General features: G+C 41.5%; 1 protein-coding gene across 1 annotated transcript in view; it reads right to left on the reverse strand.

Annotated features, from left to right (window-relative positions):
• gpc6 (glypican 6) overlaps window positions 1–22085 on the reverse strand; it is a 745006-nt gene that overhangs the window by 238966 nt on the left and 483955 nt on the right. Inside the window, exon 3 of the mRNA XM_033022925.1 lies at window positions 15635–16026. Coding sequence (XP_032878816.1) covers window positions 15635–16026 — 392 coding nt within the window. The remainder of the gene's footprint in view (window positions 1–15634; window positions 16027–22085) is intronic.

Here is a 22085-nt window from a genome sequence, read left to right on the forward strand (position 1 = left end):
TCTAAATGGTGGCCGATTAGGAAAAGGGGAGATGCAGCGAGACCTGGGTGTCATTGTACACCAGTCATTGAAAGTAGGCAAGGTACACACAATTGCTGGGGAAACTCAGCGGGTGCAGCAGCATCTATGGAGCGAAGGAAATAGGCGACGTTTCGGGCCGAAACCCTTCTTCAGACTGGATTGAAAGTAGGCATGCAGGTGCAGCAGGCAGTGAAGAAAGCGAATGGTATGTTAGCTTTCATAGCAAAAGGATTTGAGTATAGGAACAGGGAGGTTCTACTGCAGTTGTACAGGGTCTTGGTGAGACCACACCTGGAGTATTGCGTACAGTTTTGGTCTCCAAATCTGAGGAAGGACATTATTGCCATAGAGGGAGTGCAGAGAAGGTTCACCAGACTGATTCCTGGGATGTCAGGACTGTCTTATGAAGAAAGACTGGATAGACTTGGTTTATACTCTCTAGAATTTAGGAGATTGAGAGGGGATCTTATAGAAACTTACAAAATTCTTAAGGGGTTGGACAGGCTAGATGTAGGAAGATTGTTCCCGATGTTGGGGAAGTCCAGGACAAGGGGTCACAGCTTAAGGATAAGGGGGAAATCCTTTAAAACCAAGATGAGAAAAACTTTTTTCACACAGAGAGTGGTGAATCTCTGGAACTCACTGCCACAGAGGGTAGTTGAGGCTAGTTCATTGGCTATATTTAAGAGGGAATTAGATGTGGCCCTTGTGGCTAAGGGGATCAGAGGGTATGGAGAGAAGGCAGGTACGGGATACTGAGTTGGATGATCAGCCATGGTCATATTGAATGGCGGTGCAGGCTCGAAGGGCCGAATGGCCTACTCCTGCACCTAATTTCTATGTTTCTATGTCTCTAAATCAAATGGGGGTGGTGAGAGGCATTATTAACTTACACAAGCTAGTCTGCGAAGCCACATATTGAAAAGCAAAAACTGCTTCCTCGGCTACCTGCACTCCCCCCGTAATTCATGGATACTTAGTCCTATTAAATCTTAGAGTATTAACTCTTATTACCATTAAAAAATAATCAAACCAGCTGGATTTGGCTTGACCTGAAAACTTGTAATTCTTTTGATATGCAACCTGACCAGAACTCAAAGGAAATAATTGGAACCCTTTGGCCTGTTTGGGTAGCCAGGCTCTTCTTAAACAACCTCAGCAGCTAATAACCCCTGGTGCTTGCTAGTTGTAAGATAAACTGGTCAGTGGGTGTGTGCATAACTTTGAGCATATCTGTTTCATTCCCGTCTCTTCTGCCCCTGCCCTGGGTAATATTTTCTTCATACACAATCTTCAGGAAACCAGGAGCACAAATCCATGCTGGCACTGCCTTGTTTGCTGGTAATCTATGCCACTTTATCAAAAGGGTAGTACAGTGGCGCAGCTGGTAGAGCCACTTCCTCAAAGCACGAGAGACCTGGATTCGATCCTGATCTTGGATGCTGTCTGTGTGGAGCTTACACATGCTCCCTGCGACTGAGTGGGTGTCCTCCAGGTGCTCCGGTTTCCTTCCACATCCCAAAGGCGTGTAGGTTTGTAGATTAATGGGCCTATATAAATTGCCCCTAGTAGTGTAGGGAATTGCTGAGAAAGTGTGATAATATAGTATGGCCGGTGTAGATTCGGTGGGCTGAAGGGCCTGTTTCCATGCTGTAGTTCTAAACTATAAAATTAAAAGCCTTTAACTGCAACCATTTTGCAATACAAATTGCTGGTAGACCATTACTTTTTTTTCCCCAGAGTGTTTTTTTTTCTGAAAATGTTACAACAAGAGATTGTTGAGGAGAAATCAGTGAAGTTAGTGTATCTCTTGGCTGACGTATACTGGAAGAAGCAACCTAATTGTGATGCCTTTCTACCTCCTAAGAGTGACAAACTATTTGCTGAAAATGGATTACTTAGTTCCAGGCTGGACACTGCCTTTGCTAAATGGTGGGAAGTGGTGCTTTGAACAGTTGTGATATTCACATTGTTTATTTTTGAACAACATATCGATTGTTAAGCCACAGCAAAGATAACCAATCAATCACATTGATGTCAGAACTACAATTCAATCTTCCTGAAGCACTTTTCCCCAGCTGGCTGACTTAATCTTTTAGCAGCTTTTGAGTTTGAACAGATGGCACTTCACTTCCCATTAACCAACCCTGTACTTGTACCATTCTTTGGTTTTAGTAATAACATGCTACAGTTGAGTGACATTCTGTACGTGAAGTAAATTGTAACCAGTGTAACCCATGTTATCAGAATGTATAAAATGATTTAAAAAAAAATAAAGCTTGTGTCACTTGAACAAAGTTGAATTATGGAAGATATATGCTTGCAACAAATACTCTTGTTTCTTTTTCCTTTTTATAATCTTCATTCCGAACACTGTCAGCAGAATGTAACTATATGTATCTATAAAACCATTCCGTGTACAGCTGTGAAGATGTACCTGAAAGCTATTACAAAATCACAACTTAGACAAGGTTTGACTTATCATGCTGGCTGGCTCTTAGTTTGATAATGCTTCAGATTTCAACGTCTCCCTACTTTTTGAATCTTCCAATGCCTTATTCTTCCCATAAAATCTCAGAGATTTCTACATCACAAACCCACCCTAAGTGGGTGGCTGAATTTTCAGCTATCTTGGATCTGATCTTTGACGTTCCCACACAACCTCCTCGCATCATACCATTTTTTAGTTTGTCTTAGAGCCACAGCGCAGAAATAGGCCCTACATCCCACCGACCAGCGATCCCTGAACATTGACACTATCCTACACACAAGAGGGACAATTTCACATTTATACCAATTAACCTACAAACCCACGCGGTCACGAGGAGAATGCACAAACTCACGACAGACAAGCACCCATGGTCACGATCGAACCCGATTCTCTGGTGCTGTAAGGCAGTATCTCTTCCACTATGCCACCGTGCTGCCTGTTCCTCTTTAACTTACCTTAAAATGTACCTCTACAATCATACGTCTTTCCTAATTGCTCCTCGTGAGGGTCAGTTTCAGGTTTGTTTTTTGTTTCTGTGAACTGGTTGAAACATTTTACTATGTTATGGTCACTAAATAAAGCCAAGTTGTCATTGGCTAATGACTTACTGTTTGGTTTGTAAACAGTAGAAACTATAATTAATTTTTGGTGTATAAATGGAAGTCCAGACCTCAAAGACATAGTTCATGCCCGTTGCAAAATGATTACTGGACATTAATTTCTCATTAAAACTCAGTTTTAATCATTCTTAACAAGCAAAAATGACGACAGTGACAGTACAGGCTAATAATAAACCAACAATTAATTGGTATTGAAACTGAAAAGGCATTAAACAAAAATATTATGACTAAATATTCTCTAAAATGTTACAAACAACAGCAAACTTGGATTAAGGAGGTTTCATCACCTAAAGCTCTTTAGCTCCTGTGTACCCAAAGACCTTTTGAACTCCTAGCTGAATAATATATCGGCCACCAAGTTAAAGCTGCCTCTCTCAGCAACTCATTAAAAAATGAAGTACTGCAACTAGGTCAGTAGCTCAAATCTGTGTTTCCAGGTTTCAAGATCAGTTTATTGTCACATGCACCAATTAAGGTACAGTGAAACTCGATCACCATACAGCCATACTAAAAAAAGCAACAAAACACACAATTACATGAAAAGTTAACATAAACATCCACCACAGCGGATTCCCTACATTTCTCACTGTGATGGAGAGCAATAAAGTCTAATCTTCTTCCCTCTTTATTCTCCCACGATCGGGGGAGTCGAACCATCCGCAGTCGGGGCGATTGAAGCTCCTGCGTTGGGTCGATCGAAGTTCCCGCGACAGGGCGATCGAAGTTCCCGCGACGGGGCGATCGAAGTTCCCGCGACGGGGCGGTCGAAGTTCCCGCGACGGGGCGATCGAAGTTCCCGCGACGGGGCGGTCGAAGTTCCCGCGACGGGGCGATCGAAGTTCCCGCGACGGGGCGGTCGAAGTTCCCGCGACGGGGCGGTCGAAGTTCCCGCGACGGGGCGGTCGAAGTTCCCGCGACGGGGCGGTCGAAGTTCCCGCGACGGGGCGGTCGAAGCTCCTGCGGCAATGCGGACGGAGATACGATACGCATGTCCGTCGAGGTAAGGGATTAAAAAAAATTCCCCCACCCCCCCCACATAAAACAAGCTAAAGGACACTAAAACATACTAAAAACAACAAAGAAGGAAAAGGACGAAACAGATGTTGGCGAGGCAGCCATTCCTTGGAGCGCCAACCGTGGGAGCCTGCAGACTTTATCATCGCTGAGCTCGTGGTCCCTGGTTAGGGACCGACTGCCGGAGCTCCAAGCTGCAGGAGCTTCGACCACCCCAAAGTGTTATTAATAATTTTTGGTTTAGTAATTCCACTTATTGGCTTGTTCAGATATGGACAAGCATCAAATATAGTACAGGCCGAGCAGTGTATCATACCTGGATCTGGAAACATTGACACAATTAGTCTTTGAGTTATGTGCTTAAACGGCTAATGTTTTCACTTGAGTGTACTTGAGTCAAAATATGATATGGGAAATTCTTCCATGATTACTATGAATAGTGTGAGATCAATGTCTGCCTAACACCCAACAATTGGCTTTGCTGAGCACGTCTATCTAGCCTTCCATATACTGTATATCTTTTCCAAATAAAGAAAACTGTAAATCATAATATCTGAGGTTGAGGGATAAATTCAGAGACATACATGAATCAGGAATTAATCTGAAGATACTATCTGCTGTTGGAAATTTTAAACTGAGCGTTTCATTTGCTTGTCTGTCAGATACATTTGTAAACTGCCAACTGAAAAATCCTTCAGCAATATTTGGTGTAATCATCATGAAGAGCAGAAACGAGGGTGTTTGGTACTTTGAAAGCTATGGGAAGAGCATGCCACCAAGTCTACTGGGCAGCAATGAAAAGTTTCTCCACTTGATGTTCCAGCATAGAGGAGACTGAGCCTCTGCCTTCACTCCTCACATTTGCAGGCTAAAGTATCCCTACCTGCTGTGTATACATCCCTCATTATGTCAAGCGTGTCACTGATTGAGGCTTCTGAGGTGGTCCAGTCTGTTGCCCAATTTATTTTCTCTCTATTGATAATCCATCAGTTTGAGGATGACATTTCCACTCCAGTTCTATGAGTTCTAAGGTGTTCACTTTTCCTGACAATAGATGTGAATTATATTTCAAAAATTGTGCTGTTTGGTACTTCTGCAGATCTTTTCAGGTACGTGCTGCAAGTAAACAAATATTGAAAGCATGCAGGAGGGATTACTTCACTGTGGCCTGGTAGACTACCTCTGGCTATATTTCACTCCTCTTTTCTTCTTACCTGACACACTTTTGTCTCCTTTTAATCTCTACCCTTTGTCCACATATCTGCTGAACAACACCACCCCGTCATCTGTATCCACCTATCAACTGCCATGCTTTGACCTGCCTTAACTTCTTTCCCAGCTTGCTCCTTGAACTGAAATTGAGTCTGTGGCGGATCAGTTGACTAGAAACATGATGCAGCCAAAGAATGGAAACAAATTTCTGCAAGCAACCAAATTTGAGAAGAATGCTCCACCATCCTTCTTCATCTGTTTCAAATACAAATGGTGTTTCCTGCATATTTCATGGAATTGTTGTGTACTGATGATCACATCCATTGTGCCTTACAATGGAGGGAAATGGCATTGCAAATAGGGGATCAGCTCCTGGCCACTGGGAAGAAGTAGTTGAGGAGGTGGTAAAGAGATAGTAACAGGTTGAGACAAGCTGCTTGCATTGGTGGAAAGTTAAAAGAGAATGAAAATGATTATGAGATCACGAGGTTCTTGGGGTGGAGAGGGGTGATAGCGGTATAAAGGGGAGGGTAGTGTCTTGTGTTCTGTGTCTTGTGTCTACTGTTTGTGGGTAAGTGTGTCTGTTTAGTGTTCAGCCATGAGCGAATGGCGGTGCGGGCTCGACGGACCTGGTGGTCTACTCTCGCACCTACTTTCTATGTTTCTATGTTTCTATTATCAAAAAATCCATATGAGGATAGGTTAGGTTCTGGAATGCAGTGGCAAGAATAGCAGTAGAGATGCATTCAACTGTATTATTAAAACATGAACTGGTTATGTACATCCATGGAAAGAAGTTACAGTGCTATGTAGGGAATGGGGTTATTTGGTTTGCTCTTACATAAATCTTATATGACTCAACAGGCTAAATGACCATTTTTCTGTGGTGCATGCACGTTGATATTTTTAATCATAGGCTTGCTTTCAAAGTACATTTATTTTAACTTTCATGTCTGATAGCGTATAATTACCACAGATTTGAATAACATGAGGCTTTATGCAAATGCAAAAACATTTAATATTCCACATCATTAACATTCTTTGCTTAGATGAGCATACTTTTAATTACAACATATATTCTTTAAAAGATTGTCATTAGCTCTACTCATCTACTCAATTAAGTCTACAATGGTACAATGAACGTCACTTTCTGCAAAAGATTGATTGAGTGAAGGCATCATAAAATATAATGTGCGGTATATTATGACTGGCTATGAAGTCATGATTTAAAAGGACTTACTTTAACAAATGAGCAGCATTTCTCACTTTTTAGAATCTGACTGCTCAGGCTGTAATAACAATGCATTCATTACTGGCTACAAACAATAAGGCTCACTTTCTCAATGATTCCTTTGAATATAGTATCTTGAATGCATTTGCAAGGCTTTGAAAACAGTCCAGGCAACAAATTCCTGGTGAAATTAATGGCTGTCAAAAGGCTGTTATACTAGTTCGGGGCTCAATTATTTCCCATCTAAAAGTCTTCAATATGAGTTATAGTAATGGAAAGGAATAGCTGGTACATTTAAATTGTCCAAGTTGCATTTGAACACCACTTTGCCAAGAGCATCCACAAAGCAGTTGAAAAAAAATCTGCCCATTTCTGCTTGTTATGGAGCTTCTTAATTGACATTTGCTTTGAAGGCCTTGCATTAACAGCAATATCACTCTTCCCTCTCTCTCTTGCGAATTACGGACTATATCTTGAAGTATTTCTTGCAATCTGTGTTCACATTGGTCTATATAGATTTCTTAATTATTACAAATAACTAGCACACCTAATAAAAATTTGGAAGTCTCTATGTTGACAAATAAATAGCTGAGGAACACAAGTGCATAATATTCCAACTATACATATTGAAACACGACAGGTAGATTTTCATTTTGGTAGTCTGGAAGTTCAATTTGAATAGATAATCTGAGTTTACAAACTTTTCAAAACATAACAGACATTTTATGATAGCCTAGAAATTCATTGATGTGGGTGAACTAATGACCAGTCATGGAGCTATAGAGAGATGTAGCATGGAAATAGGCTCTTCTGCCCTGCAAATTGGTGCTGATCATCAATCTCCCATTTGCACCAATTTTATCAATCCCATTTTTATTCTCTCCATATTCTCATAAATTCTTCCAAGTTTCTACCTCTCACTTGCTTACATCAGACATCTTAAAGTGGCCAATTGACTCACCAACCCATATATCTTTTGGATGCAGAAGGAAACCATATCACAGGGCATGAATCTGTGGAATTATTTGCCACAGAAGGCTGTGGCCAAGTCAATTGATATTTTTAAGGCAGTGATAGAAAGGTTCTTGATTAGTACAGTTGTCAGGGGTTATGGAGAAAAGGTAGGAGAATGGGGTTAGGAGGGAGAGATAGATCAGCCATGATTGAATGAAGGAGTAGACTTGATGGGCCAAAATACCCAATTCTGCTCCTATCACTTATGCCCTTATGACCACCCAAAGGACATCCACATGGTTACAGAGAAAATGTGCAAAACTCCACACAGACAACACTCAATGTCAATATCATACTTCAGGCTCAGGAACTATGTAGCGGCAGCAGTGCTAATAGCTGCACCATAGTGGTGCACACAACCACTACAGTAAAAATTAGCATCATGCAAGGTGCAAGGCATTGGATGTAAATTAATTACCTTGGTCACATATTTTGGCATTGCCGAAGATGCAAAGGAAGTCTATGACGAGGCCCACGTCCAGGTTTGAACTGTCTTGAGGTACAGTGGGCCAGCAATTGTGCTGGGGACTTGATCTGACCACTTGTATCAAGGTTTTGACTTAGGCATTACAGCAGATGCTTGAGGGATTGAGCATTTGGGAAGCTGGGAAGCTGGGAAGCCAAAAGTGGCGGCTATGGAGTGGGATTGATGAGAGATTAAGTGTAGAAACCAAAGTCTAGCGTGAGGGCCAAAATTGATGGTGATCATGAGATCAATGGATGACATTTTTGGATTTAGCGGAGGGCATGTCCTTTTCCAAAAGGAAGAGTGTAAATGAGGGAACTTACTTGCATGGGGTTCCTAACTTTGGACTGAAACCTATTCAACAACCAATGCTGTTGAAAAATAATGGTTCTGCGCAAATGACAAGCACATCTCTTAATAGCATGAATTATGTCCTTCGATGCTGTTCTGATGTACAAATTATGCTTTTGGTGTAACAACAGCTGTTTGCAATCATTAATGCCTGATCAAATTTCCAGAGCTATGTGATTTGACCTTTCTATCATCATAATCATGTTGCACTCTATGATCAACTAACTTTCTTTATACCAAAAAAGGTATAAGTATACAGATTACTTACAACATAGTGCAACTCCTACTGCCGGTGTGCACTTCACCCTGTTCATTTCTCCTTTTTCTCATGTCCCAACCACTCCCTAGCCCGAGTCCCCTGTTATTCCTGTTATTCTCCCTCTTCTCCTTCCTCCTATTCACTTCCACCAATAGCTGTTATCAGACAACTGAACCGTCTTCACACCATCCAGAGTGTTGTTCTGACCTCTCATCTACCTCATTAGAGACCTTTGAATTATCTTCAATCAGACTTTATCTTGTACTAAATGTTGTACCCTTTATCCCTTTTCTTGTACACTGTAGTTGGCTTGATTGCAATCATGTATAGTCTTTTCTTTGATTGGAAAGCATACAACAAAATATTTTCATTGTGCCTTAGTACACATGACAGTAATTTAAACTAAACTATCTGTCCCTCTGGCTTTATATTTCACTCCTCCTCTTCCTTCCATATTTGTCATCCTTTTGTCTCCATTTCATCTCTAGCCTTTGACACTATCTCCACCCATCTGGCAATCACCCCTCATCACCTGAATCCACCTATCACTTGTCAGGTTTTGCCCCATCCCTACCTCTCTTTACCAGCCTTCCGTGGCCCCCCATTCCATGAATCTAAAGAAGTGTCCTAACCCAAAACTCTGTTCATTTCCCACCTCGGACGCTTCTTAACCCACTGGGTTTATTCAGCAATATATTTTTTGCTCCAGTTTCCAACATCTGCAGTCTCTTGTGTTCGCAGTGTAGAAATGTTGCCTGCCTGTGCCACTGATCCCATCAAAGGTGTACTATGTGAGTCTAACCACTGTATACACCAGTAGACTTTACCCAAAGCAGAAAGCAAAATATGCCCCAATAAGCTTTAGGGTTTCTTTCTTAGTAAATGTTGGAATCTGCCACTTATATTTGTAAGGCTACTAACGTAAAATAATTTCAGTTCTATGCTACAGGTGAATGTCAGGTTGGAAACTTAGAAACATAGAAAAATAGAAACAGAATGAGACAATTCAGCCTAGATAGTGCAAAAGAGAGGCGTAGATATAACCACAGAGAGAATGTTGGAAACACTTGGAAAGATGCATGAAACCAAAATAGTTTGGGAAGAAAGTTGCAAAACCATAGCTGAAGCAAAGATCAGTGTGTGATATTGAAGTTAAAAGGGAAGAAGTATAGCATTAATCCAGCAACAGGGGAATGGAAAATATGGTCAGGTTGTAGTTCTCTACATATTCTGTTTCTAAGTAGCTACTGCTTACAATGATTACTATATCAATTGTATGAAAACACTTCAATTATGTACCACAACTGTAGAATGAAAAGCACATTGTCAACCAGACTGTTTACACGGATGGTTACGTTCTACACTCAGAAGTGGCATTTTATGCCTACAATCTGTTTTTTAGTATCAAGTGAACAAGTTCCATATTGCTACATTCAAGCTAATATCCAAGTTTATATAACTAAACTTTTAGCTACTAGTACTAGGATGACATCCAAAATTTAGGAATTGGCCTGGTATAAATTAAAGCTACAAGTACTGTACAATGTTCCCTATACTTTTATAAGAAACATATTGACACACTGCTAGATGTTTATCATAGAATGAAATTATGTTAATTTAGTGAGAATGTTATTATACTGTAAACTACAGAATGAGTTTAACAGTTGTTTTAATCATTCAACAACTTTTCAGAAGACTAGCTATTTCTCTAAAATGATTCAACTCTGAGGCAGCTAGGAGATGTAACTGTAACTTGCAAGTGGCAAACTATGAAATTCCTCCTTGTGCACCAAGCAAGAGACCTTCAACATTTAATGGTCCTGACTCGCCAATCAATTCTCAATCGCCTCATAACCAGTGATTATCAAATCGGTCCTGATTCTGATACCAACTCCCAAATGACTTGCTCTGAATCCCCAATGGTAAAGCAGATGAAGGAATCATTAGGTACACAAAATTGCTGGGGAAACTCAGCGGGTGCAGCAGCATCTATGGAGCGAAGGAAATAGGCGACGTTTCGGGCCGAAACCCTTCTTCAGACTGATGGGGGGTGGGGGGGGAGAAGGAAGAAAAAGGGGAGGAGGAGGAGGAGCCCGAGGGCGGGCAGATGGGAGGGTGGGAGGAGACAGCTAGAGGGTTAAGGAAGGGGAGGAGACAGCAAGGGCTAGCAAAATTGGGAAAATTCAATGTTAATGCCATCCGGACGCAAGGTCCCCAGACGGAATCATTAATTCTGTACCACCAAATACATTAAGACTGGAATGTTACTAAATTTTGCCAGCTACGTCCACAACCAAAGTAGTGTTTGTGCCACCACACAACAACGTTTTAGCGTATTATTCAGTGCCAAGGATTTTCTTGGCAAAAAATCATTGGACATTAAATTATTATCAAACATCAAAATAATTTGGAAATTATTCGAAGCATAAATAACTAAGTTAATTTATTCCAAAGAGAGTCAGCATATTCCAAAGAGTGAATGGGATAAACTATCAGATTATGAAACAAAATAATTGAAACAATAACTCAGCATTACCAAGGAACCTAACAATAACAGGGTATTGAAAGTAGTGATAATAAAGTCAGAGATGTTGGGATAAATGGGACCTGCCATTCTGAGTTGTGAGGTTGTGAAGATCTATAACTGATCTCAATAAACATGCATGTGTAGGAAAGAACTGCAGATGCTGGTTTAAATCAAAGGTAGACACAAAACTCTTTCAGTTTGAAGAAGTGTCTCGACTCGAAACGTCACAATACAATACAATACAATACAATACAATATCTTTTATTTGTCATTTGAACCTCACATGAGGTTCAAACGAAATTTGGTTTCTGCAGCCATACAAGAAAAGAACCAAGACACACACCAACACAATTCAATTCACATAAACATCCATCACAGTGAGTCTTCTCCTCACTTGTCTCTCCCCTGCTCTCCATTCCTCTCCCGAAGTCGAGGTCAAAGCCCCCGGCGGGCGCTAGCACGTCCGCGGCCACTCAAAGCCACGCCGGGCGATGTAGGGCCCTGCCCCGGGTCTTGATGTTGGAGCCCCCGGCGGGCGCTAGCAAGTCCGCGGCAATTTACAGCCGCGCCGGGCGTTGTAAGGCCCCGCTCCAGGTCACTCTCAACCCCGCAATTCGGGTGGGAGAAGTCGCCGTTGCCGGTGCCCCGCAAAGCGGTCTCCCACCGGGGACCCGCGAGCTCCCGGTGTCACCATCCACCGGAGTCGGGTCGCAGCAGCTCGCCCCCGCAGCTCTCCACGCTCCGAAGCTGGCTAGCTCCACGGAGGTAGGTCCGTAGGTCCACAGCTCCACATCTCCACAGCTCCACGGAGGTAAGTCCACAGCTCCACAGCTCCACAGGCTCCGTGACTTGAGCCCCCAGGTCGCTCCGGTTGGAGGCCGCTCCACGGCGCTAGGCCCCAACGGCAACGGAGACCCGACAGGGAAAAGGTCGGGTCTTCATGCAGGGGAGAGATTTAAAAGTTTCCCCCACCCACCCCCCACCCCCCACACATACACATTTAAAAACCCATTACAAACTAAACCCTCAACAGGACAAAAAAATAAAAAACCTATTCCTTCTCTCCAGAGATGCTGCATGTCCCGCTGTTACTCCAGCATTTTGTGTCTACCTTCAATAAACATGCTGTTTGGAAACTGAAAACATAAAGAAACAAACCAGGTCTAATCAAAATATACCATATCAAAGTGCTTTTGGATGAAATTGTTGAGTATTAGAGTACTTTAATGCAAAATCATTCTCAACCCCCCCCCCCAAATGAAACAGTGATCAGTACTGCCCCAAGTAAATTACTAATCTAATTGAAGAGAAAGCTTGAAAGGGAACTCCAAGAATTGGGTCAGAATATCCTAGCCTACTGATTTGGCTGTGAGCATGTCAGGCAAATTTCACTGCTGTTTTGTGATGAGGAAACAGTTGTCATGGACTCCCAAACATAAGCTTAGATTCAAAAGAATGAAATCAAACTAATCAAAAATCTGCATTGCTGGTGGGGGCCAGTGTTTTCAGTAAACCCAAAGCTGAATATGAATACTCAAATGTGAAGCTTGGTGAGGAATATCTTTCACTAATGAAAATATTCAACTCATGATTTGGACAGTACACATTTTATTGTTCAAGGCTTAGCTTTAGTTTTAGAGATATTGCTTGGAAACAGGCCCATCGGCCCACCGAGACCGCACTGACCAGCGATCCCCGTGCACTAACACTATCCAACACACACTAGGAACAATTTTACATTGATACCAAACCAATTAACCTACACACCTGTACGTTTTTTGAGTGTGGGAGGAAATTGAGGATCTCGGGGGAAACCCACATGGTCACGGGGAGAACGTACAAACCCCATACAGACAGCACACATAGGGTCTCTGGCACTGTAAGGCAACAACGCTACTGCTGCGCCACCATGCTGCCCTTAGAGACTTGGAGTGTTTCAGCAAAAAGTAAGTTAGACTAACAGAAAATGTAAGAGAGCTGTTGGCTTAGTAGATTACATCTTAACCCATAGAATGGATAACAGAGCCCATGATAGTCTCTTCCATGAGTTGTGGAATGGATAAGAAAGGCTGGGTTCGTTAAATGCTGACAAATACATTGGAGAGTAGAAAGAAACTAAGTTCTTTGAAATAATATAAACACAAGATAGAGTTAAACTAACACAAAAAAAGACCTCAGCTAATACTTTCTGTGCCCAATCTATTACATCACTTCTTTCATTGCTTATATGTTAGATCAGATAACAAACCAGAGCAAACTAATGAAAGAAGGTGGTGAATACCAGTGGTCACTGTGTCATGAAATGAGTTTTAACAAATCGAAAAGGTGTTCACCAAGATAAGCCTGTCATACTGAATCAAAAAGAACATCTCTTTCATCTAACAGGAAGATGTTGTTTTTAAAGGCTTGAAATAGTCCCAGCACAAGGTGGCTTTATTTATAACATTTGTATCTAAATCACTCACATCAGCAGAAACAGGATACAGCAACATAGAAAGCGTGGGACCTGTATTAATGGATGCAAATAAATGTGAGAAGTTGTAAATTTTGGAGTAAGCCAGGATGATATAACTAATAATGCTCTGCATGAACACGGTCAAGAAAGCATGAGACCTGTCTACTTACAGTCTCTGTAAACCTAATTTACTTTTTTCATTATTTTTGCTGAAACACGCTGAGGCGAAGTGATGAACGTGTACTGTTCAAATAATTGTCTAATTATGTTATCAGTCATCAAGCTTCACATCCCAGTGCCCATGTTATTGGTAACATTTATACCCTAAGGCTGTGGTTGAAATGATCTTGCAAATGAAATAGAACAGAATCCACCTATGGACTACACCTGAACTGATAAAACAGAGAGCATTAACAGCAACGACAGAAACAACAACAAAATTATCAGCAACCACAACAGCAGTATCACGTGTAAAAATCCAAATCAGTAGTAAAAAGCATTACATGATCAAAGTAATCATCTACACGAATATATAATAAATGTACATTCATGGAAAGGAGACGCAACTTTGAACAATGTCAAAAAGTGAGATGCAATTACTGTTTGGGTTTGAGTTTTAAAATGGATCATCCAAGTTAAGAGATTTAGAAAACAACCAGAAACAAAAATATTATTTTGAAGGAAGAAGTGAAATATTATTGTTCCTGAAATGAAAATAGATTGTAATAGTTGTAGGCAAGTAAGCTACTTGTACTTATTGTACAATATGGTTCAAGAGGCCAGATTGCTATGATGCTCAGCCAAAAGTCCATAGAGACCGGCCAGATGACTACATATGGCATATTCTGCAGTTCGATGTCTGCACATTGTTCAAATTCCTTAAGTTTTTGATTCAAGGTGGCAGACACACTTTATATCTGGCCCCTTAGCTTTATTCTGGCTATGTCTGCCACATTTAGTGGAGGTTCATTCATTCAAATGGGGGCATCTACCTCTTCTTTAATAGGAAGCCTAGGTAAGTTAATGCTTTTTATCAAAAATATGAAAAATCTTTAATTGATTAACAGCAGTTTCGTACGGACAGCCAATTTGGCGAGAATAATTTGGGGTGCATTGGGAAATAAAGATTGAATGGGATTGACGGGATTGCCCTACTATGAACATTCAAAGGGATGAATTGCCATAACATTTCCAGTTATATGGTTCTATGAAGCTCTTCATATCAGGTCTCTCGCCCTAGATTTTAAGTTTAATTGCTCTGAATCTGTTTAATCTAAGGCAAGGTTATAGAAGAGAATTACCAACTGTGTCAACCAGTTGAGGCCACTAAGCAAATATTTACCAGCAAAATTAACTTATTGCAAATTTCAATGCAATAACTGTGATTTAAAATATAATAATTTGAGCTTAATTGAGAAAGGTATTGAAATACCTTTGTTCAGTATACAGGTTGGCATGGACTCAGTGTGGGTGTTTCCATGCTGTATTTCTAAACTAAACTAAACTAAAATACTTCTGCAAACATAAAATGCTTCTGCAATCTTTTTACAAAATCTCCCATTGTAAGCAATTCACATCATTCTTGACAAGGCAATCGAGTTGGAATTAATCTTTATATAAATTATGCTGTAATGATGATTCAATATTATCAGCCTCAACAAAAAAAGTAATATTGATCATTTAAAATTAAATACGTAAAGTGAGCATTGCTCTATTGCTATATTATATTAAGCAGCACCTTCTTTTATCTTCCAATAGATATATCAGAACAGGATGAATAAAGGTGATATCAGAAATCTGCTTATGAAGGATAAACAATGGACTATTTGGGCTCAATGGGTTGAACCATGATGCAACATTTCCAAATTTGGTGCTGAAAACAGTCATTTTTTACTTTTCTTTCATCTGTACCAAAATGTGTACTTAAACCAAATAGTGTGCTCAATTTTAATTGAGAGGAATACATTTCTTACCTTTGATACTCTGTTGGCAACTTCTCTGCCTACAGTCAACCCCTGCACAAAGGTCCGAGCTGCAATAAAGGCCCTTGTCACCTGTATTTTTAGCTTTCGAGGCACGTCTCCAAATGGCTTGAGCTGTTCAGTGTATTTGCTGATGCATTCAAGGTAGTCCTCTGTGAAATGGTATTGGGGGTTTACCAGCTTGAACATTCGTTCCAGCAAATGGGCCCAAAAATCATTGAGCAATTCTTCCAGGTTTACATTGCCACCTATGTAGTACCGTTTTAGTTCTGTGAAGAGATCTTGGAACACCTCGGAATTCTTCATGTAGAGTTGGCCATAAGTCCGTATAAACATGTCATTCAAAGACTTCTCTGAATTTTCCAAGAGTTCTCTGAAAAACTCTGTAAAAACAAGAAAATAAGGAATTCGTTTTTAATATAAAGATCTAGCAATCTTAATTACATACTAGTAGTTGAAATATTTAAATATCAATCATTTGAAAAACCGTCTTGTTAAATTGATGCAATAAACAAAACTGAAGGGTATCACATAAAAAAACTCTCTTCAACAGAGTCGCGATGAGTATCTGTTTACCTATGGACAATGCAGACACAAATAACTGCAGATGCTCGTTTACAAAAAAAAAGACACAAAGTGTTGGAGTAACTCAGTGAGTCAACAAAAATGCTGGAGTAACTCAGCTTTGTTTGTAGAATAATATTCATGGTGTGAATCACACATAAGATGTTGTAGTCATGCGATGTGAAGGGTATTGTGGTGGCATACTAGAATGTAGTGGAACCTAAGATAGCTCACATTGATTAATATGTTTCTGGCATTATCAATTTCTAATTATTAATAAGCGGGTTCTTTGGTGAGCTGCACATAGGCTAAATGGGCAAATTTATATGGACTATTTTATTGACTGTGGAGACACAAGAGACTGCAGCTGCTGGCATTGGGAGCAAAAAATATATTGCTGGAGGAACTGACCAGGTCATCATCATCTGTGGAGGCAAGAGAATAGTTGACGTTTCAGGTCAAGATCCTGCATCAAGACTGAGAGGGTAAAGTGAAGAAAATCAGTATAAAGAGGTGAGAGGGAGGGGTAAGTTAGGAACTAGTAAACAACACATGAATCCAGGTGAGGAGGGGTTGATGCAGATGGAAACGGTAATGGGAGGGAGGTAGTGGAGATAGTAACAGGTTGTTGGCAGTGCTTTGTTCATTTGCATTAAATAGCACAATGTATCTCGCAGCTCTTATAGAGATCCAGGTTTGATATTGATTGCATGAATTTGTACATTCTCTCTGTGACTACATGGTTTTCTAGATATACTTCAAATTCCTTCCACATCTCTAAGGAATTCTGGTAGTTTTATTGGTTACTACAACTTACCTTCTTGAATACATAAATGACAATTAAAATGAAAGGAGAGTTGATGGGCATATGCGCGAGAGAGTAAATCACAGTGAAACAAAGATAAGGGGAAAAAGACAAATGGGATTGTTCACCTGGAATCTGGCATGGTGAACTGGCTTTCATTCATATGCTTAGATGTATAATGTATGGCTGTAGTTTTCCCTTCCTTCTGAGACATTCCTATGAGATTGAAGATGATGATTTGCTTTGAGTTCACTTCTGCAGGTACTGAGGTGATGATTGAGAACAATGTGAGAAATGCAAAATTTTTACTGTTGGGGCAGGAGGATAGGACCAACAAGATGGGTAGGAGATGAACGCTGGCTTTGGTTTATGTATGCTGTCATGAAGTTTCAGGATTTTGCAGAGACACCATATTGATGCCTTCACATGCCTGCCGCACAGTCTTGGCCTCAAAAGCAAACCGAGACCAAGGATCCTATGGTGAGGTACATCATGAATTTTGTGACAGCCTCCAATCAAATTACTGTGTGTGTTTCCAGACATTGTCCAGATTATAGAATTAACAAATCTATTATTCTGAAAGTAAAACAAGCAGTAAAATGTTGAACAGAACAATTGACAATACCTCACTAAGTGTTTCCTTAAGCACCATCAATAGACTACTGAGTGTGGTAGACATGGCTTAGCATGGTTCTTTCCTATGCATAGCCACAACCTTTCCTTCATTCCATTTGGATCAAACAATGCAGGCCAAAAGTTACAAATAAAATATATGATTTTATTTCGAAGTCACGTGAGTGACTACGTGAAGAGCCCGCCAGTCCGCATGTGCGTCAATACGCGAGACTCAATGCGGCGAGTCGGAGCAGTTTCGCAACTGCTCTGGCAGGTAAGTAATTTTACGTCCCAGAGTAGCTGATGGAGGCGGCCGCTCTTGGCGGCTGCCGCCATTGGAGCTCCGAACGGGAGCAGGCGGCCGATTTCGGAGGCCGCCGTGGAAGCTCCATAGGAGCTCGGGTTCGTTATTGCCTGCCGGCTTTGAGCCTAATACGGGAGCAAGCGGCCGGATTTTAAGCCGCCGTGGAGATTCCATCAGTAGTTGGTGTTGCCGGCGTGGCTCGGGAGCTCGCTGCTAAGATTAGCAGCAGATGGTGTTTAAATATAGCCGCGGCTAGGTTTCGTATCGTTGCTAAAGTTAACAGCGGCCGGTGTTAGCCGCGGCCAGGGATGTTAGGTAACCTTAGCTGCCATAGCGCCTATAAATATTTTAACATAGAAATGCTGCTGAGGCAGCATACGCTGGAGACCAGCACATAGTGTGTGCTCTATTCGTAAGGGCATTTCGTTATATTACACATAGTTCTTTAATTTAAGTCAAAATCTGAAGAACTGATTAAGGTAAAAATAGAGCTGGCAGTTTTAATAGCGGTTGCTGTTCGGTCACGTTTGTGACTATCGCAGCAGATAGGACATTTATTTCATACACCATATGGTGTAGTAAAAATTTGACTTGCCATTACGGCACAGAATGGGGCTCCACTGGAGGGGGCGGCTGTTCGGAAGAACTCCATTGAGGCTCCAGAAAAGAGCTCCTGGCTTGGGAAGCCTTTTTTCAGCTGTGTCTATTAGACACCTGTGGAGCAATATCTAGTGCAGAGTTGCGTCGTGATAATTTCCGCTCAGTAGAGGGGACTATTGGAGATCTTTCAAAAGAGACCGCAACCATGTGGATATCAACAAAGCAGTCGAATCTTTGATCCAATGGGGCTATGCTTCTGTTTAAATCATATGATCTGTGACAACGCCTGGCAGGATTGCAGTATTTCTCCCACTCTGTCTAGTGGACTATCGGGAAGAGGTGACTTCGATTATAATGCCGCCTCATCCGAGTCATATGGGGACCAGAGGCGCTCCATTTCCTCCCTGAAATACTCCGTTGGGGCTCCAGAAGGGAGCAAGGACTCTGAGTCACCAGCAGGTGCAACCTGTCTGGTAAGTATAATGATCATACCGACAGAACACCGATCTGCACAGCTAGTCCCTGTTCGGCTCCTAGAGGGAGCAGCTTGACAACCCCATGTTGGGGAAAAGTCCAAGCCAAGTCTGTGGGACAAGTCCTGTGGGATGCCAGATGTGATTGGTCGTTTATCTCAATTGGAACATGTGATGAATCAGATGGTGGCACGAGAAATGCTCCGTGTTAACGGAAGCATGTACAGGCAGTTTGAATCATATGCCTGAGGCAGCTCCTGGTTCAGGATTGCAATATTCCTCCCACTCGGATAAAAGGAGTGGTGGAAATGGTGCCATATAATATGCTCCGTGTTACGGGGGCATGCACAGGCAGTTCAAGTCATATGCCTGTAGCTACCCCTGGTTCAGGGTTGGAATATTCTTCCTACTCAAAAGACTATCGGAGATGGTGTCACAAAATATGCTCAGTGTTACGGAAGCATGCACAGGCAGTTCGAGTAATACGCATGTGGCAACGCCTAGTTCGGGGTGCACTATTTCTCCGACTCTGAGGGAGTGTCAGAGATCATTATGGAACTGACTCCGAACATGACTATGCGCCTGAATCCCATGCTTTAATGCATGATGTACAGGAGTCGCATAAGGAAGAGCTGCCTGCTCTTGCCTCTAAATTTGCTGTTCCCTCGGGGACGGGCAAGCCACTACAAGAGTAGTTGGCCAGAGGCATCAGCTATCTAACATCACACCACCTGAAGAAATTACAAGCATGACAGACAGGGTCTGCAAACGGATCCTCGCTGAAGCTCCAAAAAAGCGAATCGACCCGGGGTCAGAGACGCTGGCAGGTAAGGTCTCTTTATTAACCTCCGTAAAACTCTGAAATTGAGCAGTCTGTCGGCCCAGGTTTGGGTTTACTGGCAGCATGGGCTGTCTAGTGTTTTTTCACTGTCACTGGGATAGATCAGGTTGATGTAGAGGCATTGGCAGGCTGCCTTGCATAGTAACCTCTGTAAGTTCCAAGTAGGAACAGTTTGGATACCCTGGTTCAGGGTTGACCATCATGGAACTGGCTGGCCATATGGGTCATATTGACCAGGGATGCACTGCCTCATCATCTGTGATTGAGGTTATCAGACTGCTCAGTAGAATGAAGTAGTTGAAGTCTTCCTCAACACATGGCTTATTTTCTCCTCAGTTAGTAGAGTTGCCAGTTCATTGGAATCATCATTGCCATCCTCTCTGGGAAAGGTAGTTACCAGCAGGAAGCTGGTCTGGCATGTAATATATTTTTTACCCTGACCTGCAGGTTCATGTTGTGAATCATTAATGTATTTATAATAATCCGTAGGCTCTCAATACCAGTATTCCTGATTGAGTGGCGGGTCGAAGAGATTGTGTTGTGCACTCTGGCGACTCAGACAAGTGGTTTCAGTCAAAGGACTGCGAGGCAATTCCTGATTCAGGCTTGCATTATACTAATTTCCACTCTGAGGAAGAACCCTGAGTATTCATGGTGACTCTTATAGTCAAGAGTTGACAGGGAACTCGTTTTCCCACATCAAAGGGAGACTGTGTTTTCAGCTCTAGTCATAAGGTTCTGATTATATGTTATCAGCGGAATGTATGAATAACTAGATAATGCATCTTCCGCGGCAAGAGAAGCCAGAAATGTTCCATCCGTATGGTCAATAGAGGAACGGGGGTTCCGAGTGGAATCAGTGACATCTCATCCGAGGATGAGCGGTCTGGCCAAGGACTAGAGGGGTATATTTCTGATACTTCTCAAGATTACAGTAACATGGTGCATGCCGAATCAGGTTATATGGGAACGATTGTATGGGAACCTTGTGAACAAAATATGTGAGTTATTTTTAAACGGAAGTAACAGAGGTTTGTGTGGGTTTCAGTTTGAGCCTAGAGAAGCATTTATGTGATGGCACAAGTGACATTGATTGTGCTGCTTTGTCTTTCTCTATAATACCATAAGTGGGACAATAAATGATTGGTTATTCACCCGCTGTTCACTAACGTTACGCAGGGTGTCTTTTATATGACCACTCTAATAGCCTACACTCACTGTAGTGTCTGATGTACATCAGTAAATTATTATGCAAATATTCTTCTACTGTATTCCTAATGGGAGCAGTATTTTTTAAGATGATTATGCTTTCAGCAACTGATCTCAGCACAAAGCACACAGTCTTTACTCAATCTCTGGCTCGGTCTCTGGGTCATAACTGACATTAGGGTAGCTTGTTAGGGGAATGATCTCATAAGCAAAATGGACATGATTGCGTACATTTGAAGTTGACAGCATACCCACCAGAGCAGAGATTGGGGGTGTCATTAGGTATACAAGTGCACTGAGCTTGCTAGTACCTATGAGATGAAAGATAGTTTCTTTATTGTTATTCAATAGTCTCAAGATATTGCTGATGGCTCATTAGCAGCCAATAGAATGGATATTTTCCCTTTTATCATACAGCAAGAGGCTTACATAGTGCCTGTTAATAATTATAAAATTTGGTTGAATATGTCTGGATATTTGCAGATAAAATTCTGCACAGTGTTGCATGAGTTATTGTCTAACTATTGGGACTATGGTCCGGTTAAGAACAATGGCCATGTATGCAAGTTAGCATCATGGTATTAATAACCCATGTTTTTTCTACCATTAATGGTTTAACTTTTTAAGTGTTTCACACACAGATTGGGTTACTGCATGAAAGCACAGAGCTTTGAAGTCTTCACGTAGTCACTCACGTGACCGAAATAAAATGGAAAGATTAAACGAGAACCTACCATTTGAAGTTTGATCTTTATTTTATGAGAAGTTGAAGTGAGGGATTACGTGCCCTCCACTCCCAACCCTACTTATCATAAAGACCATTCGGTAGTTTAAGCTCGTTAATCTTTCCATAGCTTAGGTCAGCAACTTTTCTGTGGTTTCATACAGCTGCTATAAAGATTGCCGCGCATGCGGACTGGCGGGCTCTTCACGTAATCCCTCACTTCAACTTCTCATAAAATAAAGATCAAACTTCAAACGGTAAGTTCTCGTTTAATCTTTCTATTTGGGAGCAGTTAGTTTCTCAGATA

The sequence above is a fragment of the Amblyraja radiata genome, chromosome 6 (assembly GCF_010909765.2).
Source record: "Amblyraja radiata isolate CabotCenter1 chromosome 6, sAmbRad1.1.pri, whole genome shotgun sequence".
In the NCBI taxonomy this organism is placed as follows: Eukaryota; Metazoa; Chordata; class Chondrichthyes; order Rajiformes; family Rajidae; genus Amblyraja; species Amblyraja radiata.